We start from the raw sequence: 18,107 nt of genomic DNA on the forward strand, positions 1-18,107 counted from the left end.
AATTGAGGGAAAGATTGAGGAGAGTGTGGCACAGTGGTTAAAGCTACAGCCTCAGCACCCTGAGGTCGTAGGTTCAAACCCATGGTGCTCCTTGTGACCCTGGGCAAGTCACTTAATCCCCCCATTGCCTCAGGTACATTAGATAGATTGTGAGCCCATCGGGACACACAGGGAAAAATTAATGTAAACCGTTCTGAGCTCCCTTGGTAGAGAAAATTGAATAAATAAATGTTTGGTGTAAAGTATAAAAAACATTCACAAAACTCAAAAAAGAGACACCGATTCCAAAGCTATTTATTAAAATTTATTATAAACCTTAAATCTAATTGTTTAAAATATTTCAATTATTAATTAATTATTACAGGGAAATGCCTCAGACTTAGTAGTAAATCTTTCCAGCTGGAACTATTCAAGAGAAGAATGAATTAATCTCTTTCCTCCTTATAACATCACAGGCTAATTCCCCATCTCCCTACCAAAATATTTATTATATTACTTTAATTAATTAAATAACATAACTTTTGATCTAATTTTAATTAATTTAGTAGAGAATAAACATATAACTTATAATCTATTTTAAAATAATTTAATTAAAAAATTTAATTTAAGAATCAGCATATTTTTTGAGACTCTAGACCAACTTCTGTTAGAGTATCAATTTAATTATCTTCTTGCATTTCAATTTATTTCATTATGTTTCAGGTATATCTTAACTCCTTATTTTAAACTTAACAATCCTACATTTCATTTAAACTCATCAAAGTGCTATAGTGCTTGAAAGACTAAAAAAGCTAAAAGTTCATAGAAAAAGAGCAGAAAGTGCAAAGAAAAAAGTGCTGGAATTTTTTTGTTTGAATCGTCACAAGTTTGAATAAATTGAATGAACTTAATGTTTAGCTATGACTTGAACAGCAATTTAAAGTGAACTGTGGGCTTATTTCAGCCGAAGTAACTTCGTTGTGAAATACTTTTTAACATTCCAGCACTTTTTTCTTTGCACTTTCTGCTCTTTTTCTATGAACTTTTAGCTTTTTTAGTCTTTCAAGCACTATAGCACTTTGATGAGTTTAAATGAAATGTAGGATTGTTAAGTTTAAAATAAGGAGTTAAGATATACCTGAAACATAATGAAATAAATTGAAATGCAAGAAGATAATTAAATTGATACTCTAACAGAAGTTGGTCTAGAGTCTCAAAAAATATGCTGATTCTTAAATTAAATTTTTTAATTAAATTATTTTAAATAGATTATAAGTTATATGTTTATTCTCTACTAAATTAATTAAAATTAGATCAAAAGTTATGTTATTTAATTAATTAAAGTAATATAACAAATATTTTGGTAGGGAGGTGGGGAATTAGCCTGTGATGTTATAAGGAGGAAAGAGATTAATTCATTCTTCTCTTGAATAGTTCCAGCTGGAAAGATTTACTACTAAGTCTGAGGCATTTCCCTGTAATAATTAATTAATAATTGAAATATTTTAAACAATTAGATTTAAGGTTTATAATAAATTTTAATAAATAGCTTTGGAATCGGTGTCTCTTTTTTGAGTTTTGTGAATGGTTTTTGTTATTTGTTTATTTTATCAATATAGTACCATTCAAATTTTTGTTGTTTTGGTGTAAAGTATAGGCAGATTGAAAAGGAAAACCTGTTCCTGTCTGTCATAGACTGGGGAGATAATTCACCTATGAGAAGGAAAATGATCCCAAATAACAGTGGGGTTGCTCAGCACGAAGTGAATGCCCTCAAGTGGCCATGTCAAAGTCCAGACTTAAATCCAGTGAAACGTCTGTGGCAAGACTGCGGTTTCCAGATGATCCTCAGCCAGCTGGAACTGTCCCTCCCGCTCTGACTTAACGGCTCCGATTGCTTTAAGAAAGAGCTTCTACCAAGTATTGAGTCAAGGGGATTTGAAGATTTACCCCCTCTTTTACAAAGGTGCGCTAAGCTTTTTAGCGCACGCTAAATGTTAGCATGCGGTAAACGCTAACGCGTGCATGTTATCCTATGGACGCGTTAGTGGTTAGCACACGCGTTGATTTAGCGCACGCTAAATCCGCGCTAAAATGCTTAGCGCGCCTTTATAAAAGAGGGCCTAAAGCCATGAAGACTCTTGTATCTTATTTATATTTTGAATATTCCATAATTATTCTTTCTTTTCGAAAATGTGGACTATATTTTGAATAGATCAAGGAAACAAGTTTAATGCATTTTGAATTTTTTTTTTTTTATATAGCAAACTGCGAAAAATATACAAATGTTTGAAGACTTTGACAAGAGACTGAATATATACAATTACATTTTTAATTCTTTAAGCAAATCAAAAATATATTAGCCAGTATTCAGCTGGTAGCGGTAAGCAGTTTTATAAACACTTACCATTGCCAGCTGAATTAGCCACCAGTATTCAGAGCCATGTCATATTCAGAGCCGGGCCCTGGCACTGAATATTGGGGACTAAATATAATCTGGCAGGCTGTTGGAGCTTATGTAGGCCTGGCTGATATTCAGCTGAGACCTGCATAAGTCAAGTTATGCGGGCCCCAACTGAATATTGGGTTCATAGACAACGGCGCGAAAGACAAAGGCGCGCACGGACAATTGAGCGCAGTGTGGAGGCGCGCGCCACTCAAAATTACTGTTTTTAGGGGCTCCGACGGGGGGGTTTTGTTGGGGAACCCCCCCACTTTACTTAATAGACATCGCGCCGGCGTTATGGGAGGTTTGGGGGGTTGTAACCCTCCACATTTTACTGTAAATTTAACTTTTTCCCTAAAAACAGGGAAAAAGTGAAGTTTTCAGTAAAATGTGGGGGGTTACAACCCCCCAAACCCCCCACAACACCCCCACAACGCGGTGCGATGTCTATTAAGTAAAGTGTGGGGGGGTTCCCCCCACGCACCCCCGTCGGAGCCCTAAAAACAGTAATTTTGAGCGGCGCGCACCTCCGCGCTGCGCTCAATTGTCTGGGCGCGCCTTTGTCCCGGCGCGCTTTTGACCTGACACCGAATATTGACTGGGACCCACATAACTTTTTATTTTCCTTTAAAGCCCCCTAATCCTCCTTACAAAGTTCCCTCCTTCCCTCCCCTCAGCCCACTGCAATGAATACAACCTCCTCCTGGACCTACCTTAAGCCCAGGGTGGTCTGTGGGGTCATCAGGGGCAGGATCGAATGCCGGTCTCTCCTGCCCTTTATGGCTGTTACAACTTCTCACGGCAGCTCGCGGTACTTTTATGTGAGTTGGACCTCCAAGGGGGAAGGAAGGAGAGAGGTTGTATTCATTGTGGCCTGGCCTGGGGGGTAGGGAAAGAGGGGGCTTTGTAATTGGATCGGAGGGCTTAAAAAAAAAAAGTTATATGGGTGCCAGCCAATATTCATAATCTGCACCTACATAGCTAAGAGCCTAATTTAGGATGGTTTTTCAGCTGGCATTCACTTAACCCCAAGCTCCTTCCTAACACTGCCCCTTTGCCCCTTACATTGTCCCTGACCTGCCCACTTTTTTTTTTTTTTGCAGTAGTCAGAGGCAATATTCAGCGGCACTGCCTAGTTTAACACCTCCCCCCACTTTTATCAAGCCGCGCTAGAGGTTTTTAGCACTGGCTGGCGCAGTAAATACTCCGACGCTCATAGAATTCCCATGAGCATCTGAGCATTTACCTCGCTGTTCTGCGTTAAAAACCCTCTAGTGTAGCTTGATAAAAGTGGGGGCTAGTGCTGTTGAATATTAAAGGCAAGGAGTCTCTTCCGCTTGCTTAAATCCCTTTGATTTTGAATATCGTACAGATAGTGTACGTATTGTCAAATTGAATTTACAGTCCGCAAAGTGATCTGCAAAAGAATCTGAGTGTTTATGGCCAATAAATTAGTTTTGAATAGATGCTGAAAGTGGAGAAGAGGAGGTGTTGTGTTGTTGTAATTCCTGGTCATGGATAGCTATAATGTGAAACTGAAATACGACATAAAATATTAAGGGCTCCTTTTGCGAAGGTACGCTAGGGCCTTAACGCGCGCTAAATTGCCACGCACGCAAGCCGCTACCGCCTCCTTTAACGCGCGCTAATCCGGTGCGTGTGCTAAAAACGCTAGCGCACCTTCGTAAAAGGAGCCCTAAATGATATGTTGTCAAACATATTACATCTGTATATAAAATTCAGAAAATAAACCTTGCTTCAGTAGGCGTCTTTTGGGTCTACATTGAAATCTGCTCGGAATTGTTCTCGCTGTACTTCTTATTTTTCGCTCTTTTTGAACTTGTTACGGGACATCTGTTCAGCATATCTAATAAGGAAGTTTTAAAGGAATTGCATAGGAAAAAGTATATTAAAGGGTTCAGACATGCATTCAGCGAAGCAAGCCACAAAGTGCTTTCCTTTAGGTAAAAGAGAGTTTTCTGGGTGGAGCATTGGAAAACATCTCTTGTTTGGCTGAGGGTGTAAGGGACTCGGGCAAAATGGAATGGGACAAAGCAAGTAAAAAACACGGCAATGACAATAAAGACTTTCATGTTTACAGTTTTCTGAGACTTCTTCCTGACACTTTTGGTTCTCTTAAACGACTTGTAGAGCTCCTTTGTTATGAGTACGTAACACACAATTATTATGGCCAAGTTAATCCAGAAGATAAACTGGCAGATAAAGTTGATTATTTCATGCCAAACCAGCCCAAACTCGGATTTGAGAAATGCACACTTCTTCACATTTTTAGGAGTTGGTTTCTTATTTGTGAAGATCATGTTGGGCAGTGAGAGACAAAACATGATAATCCATATCGCTACCGATATAATTTTGGCATAGAGAAGGTTCCTGGGTTTTGATGGCTTGAAAGGTCGGACAGTCTTCAGGTAGCGATCAATAGTAATTAATCCTAGAAATAATATGCTAATATACATAGTGAAATAGAATATTACTGATGTAACCTGACATACAAATGCTCGAAACAACCATGGTGCAAATCTTGAGTCACTGAGAATCTTGAATGGAAATGTCACAATCATGAGAGAGTCGGAAATGACTGAATTCTTGAGAAAGATGATGAAATTGGATTTGCTAGGGATTTGGAAAAAAATTCTAATTGCCAGGCCATTCATGACCGATCCGACCAGAAATATAACCATATACAGCAGTGGGAAGAGAACTTGATTTACTCGACTGTCTGTGATGCAGGTACTGCCATTGCTCGTTACATTTGTGAAGTTGGGTGCTAGTTGTATTTCCTCTGAAATATCTTCGAACCCTGAAATGAAATCTCAGATTTAGTAGTGAAATTTAGTCAGTGCATTTTTTCGCTAGCGGTATTCAAATACTAGGTTGTTCTTCAGGAGTCACTGAAGGATCCGCCCCACTGTAGCCAGGCCTCCTGCAACCAGCCACAGAATCCATGAAAAGGCAGCACTGAGGGTGCAGAACCCAAGCTCCTTTATTAGTTTCAAGTTTATTAAAAAAAAAATTTTTAAACGCTTAATCAAATTTCTAAGCGGTGTACAATATAAAATTTACATAAAAACAGATTAAAAATCAGGGGTACTAGATAAAACCAAAACATCTTAATAAAACACATAATAAGACAAATGGACTTACTTCAAACAATAGGAGAGAAAGGGAAGAACTACAATTGTAAAAGAGAAAGCGAAACAAAAAAGGAAAATACAATAGGTTAGGGTAAAAAGCGATAAAATTTGTTTGTTTTTTTGTCTTTAAGAAGACAGTTATTGTCCAAAGGCATCGTGGAACAAAAATAGGTATTTTTATCAAGCAATGGAAAAGATTCTGGTACTCAATACCGCCTCAGAAAAAAAAACCCTGAATTTAGTCATCTGTTTTTATTATAATACATTTTTACCCAAAGCATTCTATCCCCTCGTGCATTGACAGAGGCTGACCGAATTTTGGGTTCAGTTTTTGATTTGACACTGAAACTGGACTGAAATCATGGATTGGGTTTTGGCCAAAAATGCCTGCACATTTTTGGCTGAAAAAAGAAACACTCTCCCCCATCCTACCCAACCACCCATAGGCCCTCCCTGGGCCTAGCTTAGGAGGCAGAAACAAATCCCTGTCCTGTGCCGCTGCTCCTGCTGTACTGGCTTTCGAGATGTCCCATGACACTCTCGGCAGCCATTGTGCTCTCGGACCCTTCACAGGAAAGAGACTCTTAAATAGGAGGCAGAAAGGACCACATACATTTTTTTAAATGGTCATGTGCTCATGGTAACATCAGTGCATGCAGAAACACAAAGCAAGGCAATGGCCACTGGAGTATCACAACGAGAGTTTATTCAATCCAGTGACTGGTAGCAAAAACAATACGACCCGGCACAACTGTGTTTTGGCATACAATTGCTTGCATCAGAAAGAAATCGGTGTATCTGAAAAAAATTCCATAGCTCACCTTGCTTTACTACCAAGTCAGTAACAAATAAAATTCAGTTAACTGTCAAAAATAAACATAAAACCATCAGCAAACAATTCAGTAGATTCACCTCAGGAAAGTAATCTAAAAGTATATTAATTTTTGGATTGTGCCAAAACCTATTACCATGAAATATTAGAGCAAATGCTTTTTTCCATATATAGGTGTGTGGATAGATCTATCTACACACATCGATTAATTTTATAACAGCACCTTAATGCAGAGGCCAAGTGGGTGTCTATTTTGGCCCTTTTTAAGAATAAAGATATATGGACACCTATGTGGATTTTTTAAAAAAAGTAAAATTACACATGCAGTAATTACAGATAAAAAGAACTTACATTAATTTTCCCCAGCTTGTCCAACAATATGTATGACTGCACATATTTTAAAAAAAGAATTAATATCAATACTGCTCCCAAAGATACCTTTACTAAGTACGTGTTCTAGTAATGTGTGAGTTAATTTTATAAGAGGTATTTTACTCATGTACATGTATACACACAAAAAAAACCCTTCATAAAATTACCCCCATAGAATTGGCCATCTTTCTGGTCCCCACTACCTAATTCCTGTTTTGGAATACAGAATGAAACGTCACCTGGATATGCCATTGGTCGAAGCCAAGATGCTCAAAGTTTGGTTGCGACAGCTTCAGAAAGGTCTTTTGACTTGGTAGGTTCCTGCAGTAGAGCCTGGATTTTGATGTCTGAGTAGAAGGACTGAGAATGACAACAGCATGTTCAAAATGCAGCACCTCGTAAGGAGCGTCTTCAAGGAGAAACTTGTCTTGCAGTGTCCACTTCCAGGCGACGGCTGCAGCACTTCTGCTTGCGTGTCCTTTCAAAGAGACGAGAAATAAAAACATTTGTAAACCCTTTATTTTAACTTTAATTATATTTTATTCTTGGAAATGCAGTAGTGAAGATAGTGGAAATTGGGACATCTGATATGTGCTACTCTTCAAAAGTGTTGGTTAGAAGCTTTTCTGGCAAACTGTTTAGGACTATCATTTCCCAGAACAGCTTTCTATGGGCATTAGAGAGTCATTTTGCTGTCTGTTTATTACTAACTTGACAGGTTATTGTATTATAGAATGTGTAGATGCTTTCTGGGGTTTTCATCTGGGACAGGCTACTAATATAATTAGTGTGATACAGAAAGGTCAGCTTTTGAAGATTATATTGGAATAAAGTTACCGTAGCAACTGCCATTTATGGAAGCCAAAAGAAATAGAACGATCATGTATTTTAGAATACATTTTTATCCCTGCCTCGCTCATCAGCTGCCTGGTACCAGTTTCTTTTCGTGAAGCTCTTACCAGCTGTACTCCACTCCACATATTTATTCTGAACAAGAGCCTCCTAAGGTGTGTCTGGCTGCCATTTCTAGTTCATCACTTAGAGCGCCACTGAACTGATCACCTTTACCCGTGAATAAAGGAAACAGATTTTCAGTCCGACAGCCTTCCAGTGTTTTCTGTGACTCACCACCATTGATGATAGGCGGTATATAAAATCCTAATAAACTTGTAATAAACTTGTAATACTGCATCCTAGTCATTTGTGCCCACATATAATAAACATGTTCTATTTCCCCCCTCCCCCAATAAGGGCATGCATGTGTTATTTCCTATTTTGGATAGCGCTTCTAATTTAGGGCACTGTTACTGAAGGACGTTAAACCCTAACACATGCTTAGCGCACAGGAAAATGTTTACCGCAAAATGTGTTACAAGCAGTTTGGGGTAATTTTGCATTTTCCATACACCAAGGCCCTGATTCTGTCAACAGTGCCTAGCAGCTAGGCGCTGCTTGGCGCAGTTGTCAATCAGCCGCTAAGTGCCATTTGTAGAATAGCACCTAACTGTGCCTAACTTGACTTAGGCACTGGTATATTAAGCCAAGGTTTTCTTGGCCTAATATACCATCACCTAACCTAGATGTCTAAATTCACGCCCAAACTCTACCGCTAACCATGTCTACCAAGTTAGGGACCTACCCAAAAATAAATTTCTTAAAATTGTTTTATAATTGTTTTTTTTAATGGCGCTTTGCAATTAACAGCGCTGATTGAACCAATTAGAAAATTATGTTAGGCACCTGCAACAGCTAGGTGTGCCGATCTGGGCACCTAAGGGCAAATTCTGTAAGAAGCGCCCAAAAGTTAGGTGCCTACTTAGGCACTGTTCAGCGCGATTCAAGTAAAATTGGGTGCTGTTTAGTGAATCATGCTGAGCGGCACCTATTTGGGCACCTAGTTTGGAGGCGCCCAATAAATAGGTCAACTCAAGGCACGACTAAAAGTTAGGCGCCCATGCGAGCGCTTAAGCAGGGATTCTGTAAGAAGGTGCCTAACACATAGCCTCGTCCACGACTAACATGCATAGCGCCTATTTTTTTGAAGGCCGCCTAAATTTTTAGAGGCGCCTTGTTACAGAATTGCGTTTTCCTTGATAGGCGCCTATGTTTCAATCAGTGCTGATTAAAAAGCTTAATTGGGCTTGTTATTCAATTTAGATAGGCGCCTATCTAGTTGGGCGCCTCCGAAATAGGTGCCTAACTTTAGGCGCTGGTTACAGAATTTGGGCCCTAATGCTAGGCACATTTTATAGAATCAGGGCCTAACTGTGTGTTAATGAGTTGTTCAAAAAGTACTTTTTGGAAGGGCATGCCATGGTCATGGAATGGGCAAGGCATTTCTGTTAGCAGATTCCAATTAGCACATGCTAACTGGTTAACCGAAGGTAGTAAGTTCTCCCAGCGGCATAGTAAGGGTAGGAGGCACCCAGGGCAATGGTGCCCCCCCTCGTGGCTCTGCACCCTTCTCTCTTTGCCCCCCACTCCTTCTGAGTCCTCCCGCTCCTTTCTGTCCCCCATTCCACACATGTGCTTTTCCTCCCTCTCCCCCGTACCTCTTAATCTTCGCCAGCTTCTGCAAGCATGCTCCTCGTGCCAGCATTGAATTTCCTTCTGACATCACTTCCTGGCCCCGTGACCTGGAAGTGATTCAGAGGGGAACTAGGCTGACAGAAGTTGCTCGCACTAGCAAAGATAATGCAGAGGTATGGGGTGGAGGTGGTACAAGGGTGGTGTGGTATGGCAGGGTGAGGTGGAGAGGTGCCAGCACCCTCACTGATTTGGTGCCCGCAGTGGTCTGCACCCCCTCTTACTACGCCACTGAGTGCTCCTATGCTAATTTTTATTTACGGCTCTTGTACACTAAGGGAAAAATTAGTGCGTAACCTGCAAAAAATAAAAAAGCCTAGTTTTACAGCAGTGTTGAAAATGGACTTAGTATGTGCGAAAATCCCGCATTAAAACACACTAAGCCCATTTTCTATGCCTTGTAAGAATTAGGTATTTGGTTGAATGCCATTTTTATGGCTGTGATAAAAATGTAATGTAATGTAATTTTATTTCTTATAAACCGCTAATCTGTTATGTTCGAAGCGGTTTACAGAAAATATACATTAAGGATGCAATAAGATAAGATAGGTAAAGATAGGTACTTTGAAATTCCCTTACTGTCCCGAAGGCTCACAATCTAACTAAAGTACCTGAGAACAAACAAATTAGTAAATAATAGAGAGATAAATAAAGATAGAGGAAAAAAATGAGATATGAAGCATCCTAACAAGACTACATTGAACTCTCAATATCATACTTTTAAAGCAAAATGTACAATCCAAAATAATAATGTAATGGAAAAAAAACTAAATTAGATAAAAATATAATTTTAAGAATTAAATAAAATATTGAAATGTAAAAAGAAAAATAAACATTAGAAGTGAGGAAAAAAAGGTAAAGGAAGGAATATGAATAGAATGGAATGAGAAACCGTTAAACAATAGAATTCTGAGGAAATTTAAATGAAAACTAAACAAATAGATAAAAAAGAAAAAGATATAATATGCACAATGGAATAAAAGTTAGAAAGGACTTAGAACATGAAAAAATACTCATGCAAGGACTCGAAGGCCACTTTATTATTTTTTTTTTTACCCTCTCTTTAGTAAAAATGTTTTTAAAAAAGCTTCTTATTTTTAAAAAAAGCCACATAGGTGTCTTGGTGCCCCAGCAACCTAGGTAATCTATTATAATGTTAGCTTCCACAGGGCTAGGTTTTCTAATGTGTACTACTGCATTAGCCCGTGCAAATTCCATCAATGTTTGGAGCCCTCCTTAAGACATTTTAAATACAACCTGAAGACATATATTTTTGATAGATCATTTAGCCACTAGCTAGAACTATGGACACGAGAGAAGGTAGTGAGGACTTCATTTGAATCTGCAACCACATAATTATTTCTTTATACTCGTCATATGCTAACGTAAACTATAGCACAGTTTTCTTTTCAAAACCATGAGCTCCTTCTACTAAGGTGCGTTAGCGTTTTTAGTGCACAAACAAAATTACCACACGCTAAACCGCGTGGTACGCTTCTAGAATAATGCCAGCTCAATGCTGGCGTTAAGGTCTAGCGCAGGGGTGTCCAATGTCGGTCCTCGAGGGCCGCAGTCCAGTCGGGTTTTCAGGATTTTCCCAATGAATATGCATTGAAAGCAGTGCATGCAAATAGATCTCATGCATATTCATTGGGGAAATCCTGAAAACCCTACTGGATTGCGGCCCTCGAGGACCGACATTGGACACCCCTGGTCTAGCATGTACGGCAATTTAGCGCAGAGACCCTAACGCACCTTAGTGAAAGGAGCCCCATGATTCTTTATTGAAATTATATTGTAAACTGCATAGATGACATTCCCAATTATCGATTATATTAAGTAAAAATAAATTTGAAATGTAGGTGCCTAACTTTGGGCAGACTATCTACATAATTTGCCAGGAAGTATGCATGTCAACCTGTAACCTGTTCTGACCTCTTTGGGGAGAATGGGCTTGAAAATGAAATAAATAAATGAGTTTTCACAGGTTTTACGAGAAGGAAAAGCCAACAGGACTACAAATAAAATTTGTTTTAATAAAAGAAACCTGATCACTTCACATGCAACCCTCCCCCCCCTGCTTTTTACAAAACTGCGCAAAATGTTTTTAGTGCCGGCTGGCACACTGAATGCGTTAGAGCAGCGCAGAGCATTCAGCGTGCTGGCCGGCGCTAAAAACTTCTTGCGCGGTTTTGTAAAAGGGGGGGGAGGGGGTAAGTCTTCCAATACTTTTTCAAGAATTGGATATTAGTATGTTTCAGCTAAGGTTCTGTTTACATTAAAGGCCTCTTTTACAAAGCTGCGCTAGTGGCTGCGCTGCGCTAACGGCCCCGAAGCCCATAGAGATTTAAAGGGCTTTGTAAAAGATGCCGTAAGTTGCTCTGAGGCGAATCAATTAGTTTATTTTTATTAAAGAAATATTATGGAAAGTAAATAGATGTAAACTCGTAGGGCTCCTTTTATCAAGGTGCGCTAGCGGGGTTAGCGCGTCAGACATTTCATCACGCGCTAACCCCCGCTGCAAGCCAAAAAACTAACACCTCGTCGATGGAGGCGTTAGCGACTAGCGCGGCAGGCGGTTTAAAGCACAGTATTCCGCGCGTTAAACCCCTACCGCAGCTTGACAAAAGGACCCCGTAGTATACTTGTAAAATCCCATGTGACATATGCAAGCTCGAACTGTTATCTTTATCTTTGCTTTTAATTGATCCAGATTGCATAATATACAGAATAAGGTTTTGGATTTTTAAAAAAAAATCAGCATTAATACAGGTTTAGTGATGCTGGTTAAAAATTATATGTCAGAAAATGTGCTGGAATACATGCTAATCTGTGATCCCCAAATAACTGAAATGTTCTGTTCAAATTTGTTTTCACTGAAGTGAACTAATCCTGCTTTTAATTCTTAAACTACTCCCATCACAAACGCCATAATTCTGTCATATATCCTGAACAAAACTAGACTATCTAATGCATTAATTTCCTATTATAGAGCCTGCAGAGATCAGAATAATTACCATCCTTCTGAAAACCAACAACACAATCCACCTTTGCTATGTTGTAGAAAATAAATTTACCAGAGATCCCAGCTCTCTTACCTGTAAGGTGGCCACTGTGTACTATGAGTTTCAGGAGAGAACACATCTGATTAGTAGGTTCAATGTAGGAGCTCAGACTCCTATATCTGCTTAGGTCGGTGCCTTACTGTGCCTGGAGACTATTCATATGTAATGAAAGTAAATACTGTGCTCCACTCAGGCAGGTGTGCTGTCCTTCACTGCAGCGTGCTTTAAAATGACCATTTGCTTGTTTTTATAATGAAAATAATAATTTAGTTTAGTAGGTAATCTTTTTTTTTTTTTTCTTCTTCTTCTGGACAAGACCTTCTTTTTTTTTTTAATTCAGTGCTGTGAAATGATTGGAGAATCCATACCGCCTCCTAGAGCAGTTTTTTCCCCCTATTCTTGTCTTCACACACTTTAATGGTCAGAAAGACAAGCTGTGTGGCTGCAGTTCTGCTTGCTGGCAGGCAATATTTTATACACTTCACAGATGTTGCTTTATAAAGTCCACCTGGTGGTGCCTTTTTTTTTTTTTTTTTTTTTGGATATTAGACTCAATTGCTTGCGTGTCTCTGCTCTATGATTTCCAGATTGTTTACTCTGTTTCCTAGTTAAAACATAAGGGTTTAAAAAAAATAAAAATAAAAAAAATCCCATTTCCTTCATTCAGGCTGAAAGTGCAAATAAAAATTAAGCTTCCTTTTTTCCTCTACTGGCATCATCTAGCAAACTGCTTGTCTGGTGATTTTTACTGATTTGAGGAACATGATGTGAGCCTCATGAGTCACTTCAATTAGAAGTTACTCTTGATTTAAAAGCAACTACGGTAAACAACTTTCATGAAAACGGGTCAGAGGGCATACAATAATTCTCGTCTAAACTAAAAAGTACATTAAGGGCTCCTTTTACTAAGGGGCGCTAGTGTTTTTTAGCGCACGCAGGAAATTACCGCGCGCTATGCTTCTGGAACTAACGCCAGCTCAATGCTGGCGTTAAGGTCTAGCGCACGGGGCAGTGTAGCACGCGCTATTCTGCGCGTTAAAGCCCTGGCGCACCTTCGTAAAAGGAGCCCTAAGTAATGGGTAGACACTTTACAGCTTTTGAATCCTGATGGCTGCATTCTTAATGAATGAATTTCCTGTAGTTTAGATACATCTATAGCCGTGGTCTCAAATTTGCGGCCCAAGGGCCACATGTGGCCTGCCAGGTACTATTTTGAGGCCCTCGGTATGCTTATCATAATCTCAAAAGTAAAATAGAACAGTTTCTTGATTATATGTCTCTTTAGCTATAAGTTACAATACTATTACTCTTCTCCCTGTCATTCACGGGGGATACGGGCAGAGCCGGACTGCGAATGCTGAAAAACCGCGATTATCTGGCTCTGACCCACCCCACCTCCCTGCCGCCTTCCCGGACTTACCTGGTGGTCTAGAGCAGTGATTCCCAACCCTGTCCTGGAGAAACACCAGGCCAATCGGGTTTTCAGGCTAGCCCTAATGAATATGCATGAGAGAGATTTGCATATGATGGAAGTGATAGGCATGCAAATTTGCTTCATGCATATTCATTAGGGCTAGCCTGAAAACCCAATTGGCCTGGTGTTCCTCCAGGACAGGGTTGGGAACCACTGGTCTAGAGGGCTTTCGGGGCAGGAGTGATCTTCCTACGCTCCTGCCCAGTGCAGATCGCCATCAGGAAATGGCTGTAGGGAGTTCCCGACGTAGTCTCGAGAGACTACGGGAACTCCCAGCAGCCATTTCCTCATGGCGATCTGCACGGGGCAGGAGCATAGGAAGATCACTCCTGCCCCGAAAGCCCTCTAGACCACCAGGTAAGGCCTGGAAGGCGGCAGGGAGGAAAAAAAGATGGATTTTTTTTACATTAAGACTGTTTTTTTTTTTTTTTTCCCCTCCCCAGAAAAAAATCGCGATTATATGAAACTGCGAGTGCAGGAACCGCGAATGGGGAGGGGGAAAGCCGAAAGGAAAGATTTATAAACTATAAAGAGTTTTACCTCGTGCAAAATTGTCATTTCTTTAATAACTATTAACTATTTGTTCTGAGGCCCTTCAAGTACCTACAAATCCAAAATGTGGCCCCACAGAGTGTTTGAGACCACTGATCTACACTTCTCCCTCCATATTCGCGGTGGATGCGGGCTTCCAATAGGCGCGAATATGGAAAAACCGCGAATAACTTTTTTTATGTTATTCACGGTTTTAAACAAATGCCATCTTTTTTACTAATGAAACTGCAAATAACCAGCGATTTCAGGGCAGGCAAGCAATTTGTCAGAAGAACTCTCGCTACCACCACCACTATTACTGTTCAATGCCAGGATAGAGCAAAACATAACAAGCAAAGGGTTCCCGGCAGCATTTCATGGCAGTTCCTTCCACCACAGACACTTTCTTCTACTCCCAGAGGAAAGCTATTCCAACATGACCACCAAATTCAAGCCTGGGGGGGGGGGGGGGGGCGGCTGTGTGACTTACTCCATGACTACGTTTACCTCCACACGCTAGCTCCTCACTACAGGCTACCACTCGCTCCAAACTTTATGTAGTCAGGCAAGCCGCTCAATCGAGCATGCTGCTTCACCCTGTTCCCGGTCCTCCAGGCGACACTGACATGTCGCTCAGCCAATCAACTATCCCGGCTACGTGACTGGCAGTCCATTACCTGATGGCCAGCGCAGGAAACTAATGGCAGTCTGCCCAGTCCCGCCTTCCTTGCTTCAATGCGTTAGCCCGCCCCCTCGCTCCCCCCATTGCCACTGGATTTCAGGGTACTGTACAGAACACGGAAAAAAATTGAGTGATGATGTTTTTGGGGGGCGGAGTCAGCAGCTAAAAAAATCACAGATAATCGAAACCGCGGGTATGGAAACCGTGAATACGGAGGGAGAAGTGTTTAGTATTCCTCCCCTACCATCTCCGTGGCCCACCCCAGGACTCTAAAAGCAGATGCATTAAGTTGTGCATTCTGTAGGATTGTTCTAGTCTACTAAATAAGGGGCCCTTTTACTAAAGTGCGATAAATCTGGGTTTAACGCCATCTATTATGGGATTTTCGCAAATGCTAATTCCAGATTTAGGGCTCCTTTTACAAAGGTGCGCTAGCGTTTTTAGCGCATGCACCGGATTAGTGCACGCTATCCGAAAAACTACCGCCTGCTCAAGAAGAGGCGATAGCGGCTAGCGCGTGCGGCATTTTAGTGCGCGCTATTCCGCACGTTAAGGCCCTAACGCACCTTTGTGAAAGGAGCCCTTAATGTGGCATTTTTTTAGGGCATTTCTTTTTATGTTTTTTTTTTTAAGTTCAATATTCTTCATTCATTTTCATAACTTACAAATGACCAGATACAGTGTGTTTTTTGAGGTTGTGGTGGTAGGTGCTCCTGTGTGAACCCTTGCGTTATCCATTTCGCACACACTAGTCCTAACATGCTAGCTGGATAATGTGGGAATGCCCACTTTCCTCCTGTGATATGCTCTCTCCCAAAAATATTTCTAAAAAAATCAGTAATACCTGGGTTACCATGCGAAAAACGGACAAAATTGAGTGGTTCAAAACACCGCAGTTCGATTGATTTTTTGGATTGAAAAAAATGGGAGCATATTACAAGAGAAACCCGCGTAGAACTTATGTACTAAATGGTGAGACCTTGGTTAGGACCACGGCGGAACGCGACCTAGGGGGTGATCATTAGTGAGGACATGAAGGTTGCCAATCAAGTGGAGAAGGCTTCTTCCAGGGCAAGACAAATGATGGGGTGTATCCGCAGAGGTTTCATCAGCAGGAGACCTGAAGTTATGATGCCGTTGTACAGAGCCATGGTGAGGCCTCACTTGGAGTACTGTGTTCAGTTTTGGAGACCACACTACCGAAAGGACATGCTGAGGATCGAGTCGGTTCAGCGAACGGCCACCAGGATGGTCTTGGGGCTCAAGGATCTCACGTATGAAGAAAGATTAAAAAAATTGCGGCTGTACTCACTTGAGGAAAGAAGAGAACGGGGAGATATGATTGAAACATATAAGTACATCACGGGACACATCGAGTCAGAAGATGATATCTTCTGGCTCATGGGACCCTCGACCACCAGAGGGCATCCGCTGAAAATCAGGGGAGGGAAGTTTCATGGCGACTCCAGGAAGTACTTCTTCACCGAAAGAGTAGTGGATCATTGGAACAGACTCCCACTCCAGGTGATAAAGGCCAGCAGCGTGACGGATTTTAAGAGAAAATGGGATACTCACGTGGGATCTTTAAGGGAGTAAATTCAGGGGAGGGGATACTTGGAATGGGCAGACTTGGTGGGCTATAGCCCTTTTCTGCTGCTTTTTTCTATGTTTCTATGTTTCTATATTATTTGAAACTTCACTGGCTGCCGATTGAGGCCAGAGTTTTGTTTAAGTTTGCTTGTACCTGTCACAAATCTATTTTTGGCTTGTCACCTGGATACCTTGTCTCCCATTTTTCTCTGAACCACCCAAATAAGGTCACACGCAGAGTTTGTTTCTTTACATTTCCTTATGTTAAATTATGTCGTTACAAAAGATTTCTGGAGAGAACTCTCTCTTTTCAAGCCGCTAAATTGAATGGTTGGTTCGATAAAATTATGTTAGGATCTTCTTATCTTGATTTTAGAAAATTATTGAAGGACCCAACTATTTGAATAATTTGTATCCTAACTGTTTTTCTCTTTTAAAAATTCCATGCTTCTTTTTTTGTAATGTATCACCTCTAAATTACTGTTTTTAGGGCTCCGACGGGGGGGGGGCGTGGGGGGAAGCCCCCCCACTTTACTTAATAGACATCGCGCCGCGTTGTGGGGGTGGTGTGGGGGGTTGTAACCCCCCATATTTTACTGAAAACTTAACTTTTTCCCTGTTTTTAGGGAAAAAGTTCAGTTTACAGTAAAATGTGGAGGGTTACAACCCCCCAAACCCCCCATAACGCCGGCGCGATGTCTATTAAGTAAACTGGGAGGGTTCCCCAACAAAACCCCCCGTCGGAGCCCCTAAAAACTGTAATTTTGTGCGGCGCGCACCTCCGCGCTGCGCTCAATTGTCGCCGCGTGCTTTTGTCTTTTGCACCGTTGTCTATGAACCGCTTAGAATTGTATTTTCCTTTTAAATTGTATTCTTCACTGTATGACTAGTTATTATTTGTTGTAAACCGCCTAGAACCATTTTTTTTTAGGTGGTATATAAAAAATAAAATTATTATTAAAATACTGTAAAACACTTTAACGTGTTTCTGTGATAGACTGGTAGTGTGTGCTAACCGTGAATTAAAGATGTAATACCTTTAGTAGGGCCCCTTAACCTCCATTTTTGTATGATTTCACTATGATGTTTATTCCATCTTATTAAACTGGCTTCATCTAAAGTCAGATGCATAATGGCACGCTAATTTAATCTATCAGAGTCGATAGTGTTCAGTGAACATATGGGAGACAGTGTGCACAGTTGCTTTTTTTTTTAATGCAATATAGTGGTGTTTTATGGATTTATAATCTTTTGTTGCCAAGACACTATAGTTAAAATCTAATAAATCTGACATGATCATGGTTTTAATTCATTACGAGAGGGTGCTGAAAAGTTCTTAGCTCAACCAAGAAGAGAGAATGATGTGGATATGGTTCAATCAATGATCTGAAACAA

At 40.6% G+C, this 18,107-nt stretch overlaps 3 protein-coding genes across 8 annotated transcripts in view; 1 reads left to right on the forward strand and 2 right to left on the reverse strand.

The window, feature by feature from the left end:
* Nucleotides 1-7,141, reverse strand: part of P2RY13 (purinergic receptor P2Y13) — a 37,398-nt gene extending 30,257 nt beyond the window's left edge. The window contains exon 1 of the mRNA XM_033957973.1: nt 7,024-7,141. The gene's annotated coding sequence lies outside the window, so the exon portion shown is untranslated. The remainder of the gene's footprint in view (nt 1-7,023) is intronic.
* Nucleotides 1-18,107, forward strand: part of MED12L (mediator complex subunit 12L) — a 388,873-nt gene that overhangs the window by 225,677 nt on the left and 145,089 nt on the right. The window lies entirely within an intron of this gene.
* P2RY12 (purinergic receptor P2Y12) lies at nt 3,002-7,150 on the reverse strand. The gene is made up of 2 exons (XM_033957972.1): nt 7,024-7,150; nt 3,002-5,246 (listed from the first exon to the last, which is right to left on the reverse strand). The coding sequence occupies exons 1-2, from the start codon at nt 7,034-7,036 to the stop codon at nt 4,204-4,206; spliced, it is 1,056 nt and encodes a 351-aa protein (XP_033813863.1). The 5' UTR covers nt 7,037-7,150; the 3' UTR covers nt 3,002-4,203.

This window comes from Geotrypetes seraphini, chromosome 9 (genome assembly GCF_902459505.1).
Source record: "Geotrypetes seraphini chromosome 9, aGeoSer1.1, whole genome shotgun sequence".
NCBI classification, from domain to species: domain Eukaryota; kingdom Metazoa; phylum Chordata; class Amphibia; order Gymnophiona; family Dermophiidae; genus Geotrypetes; species Geotrypetes seraphini.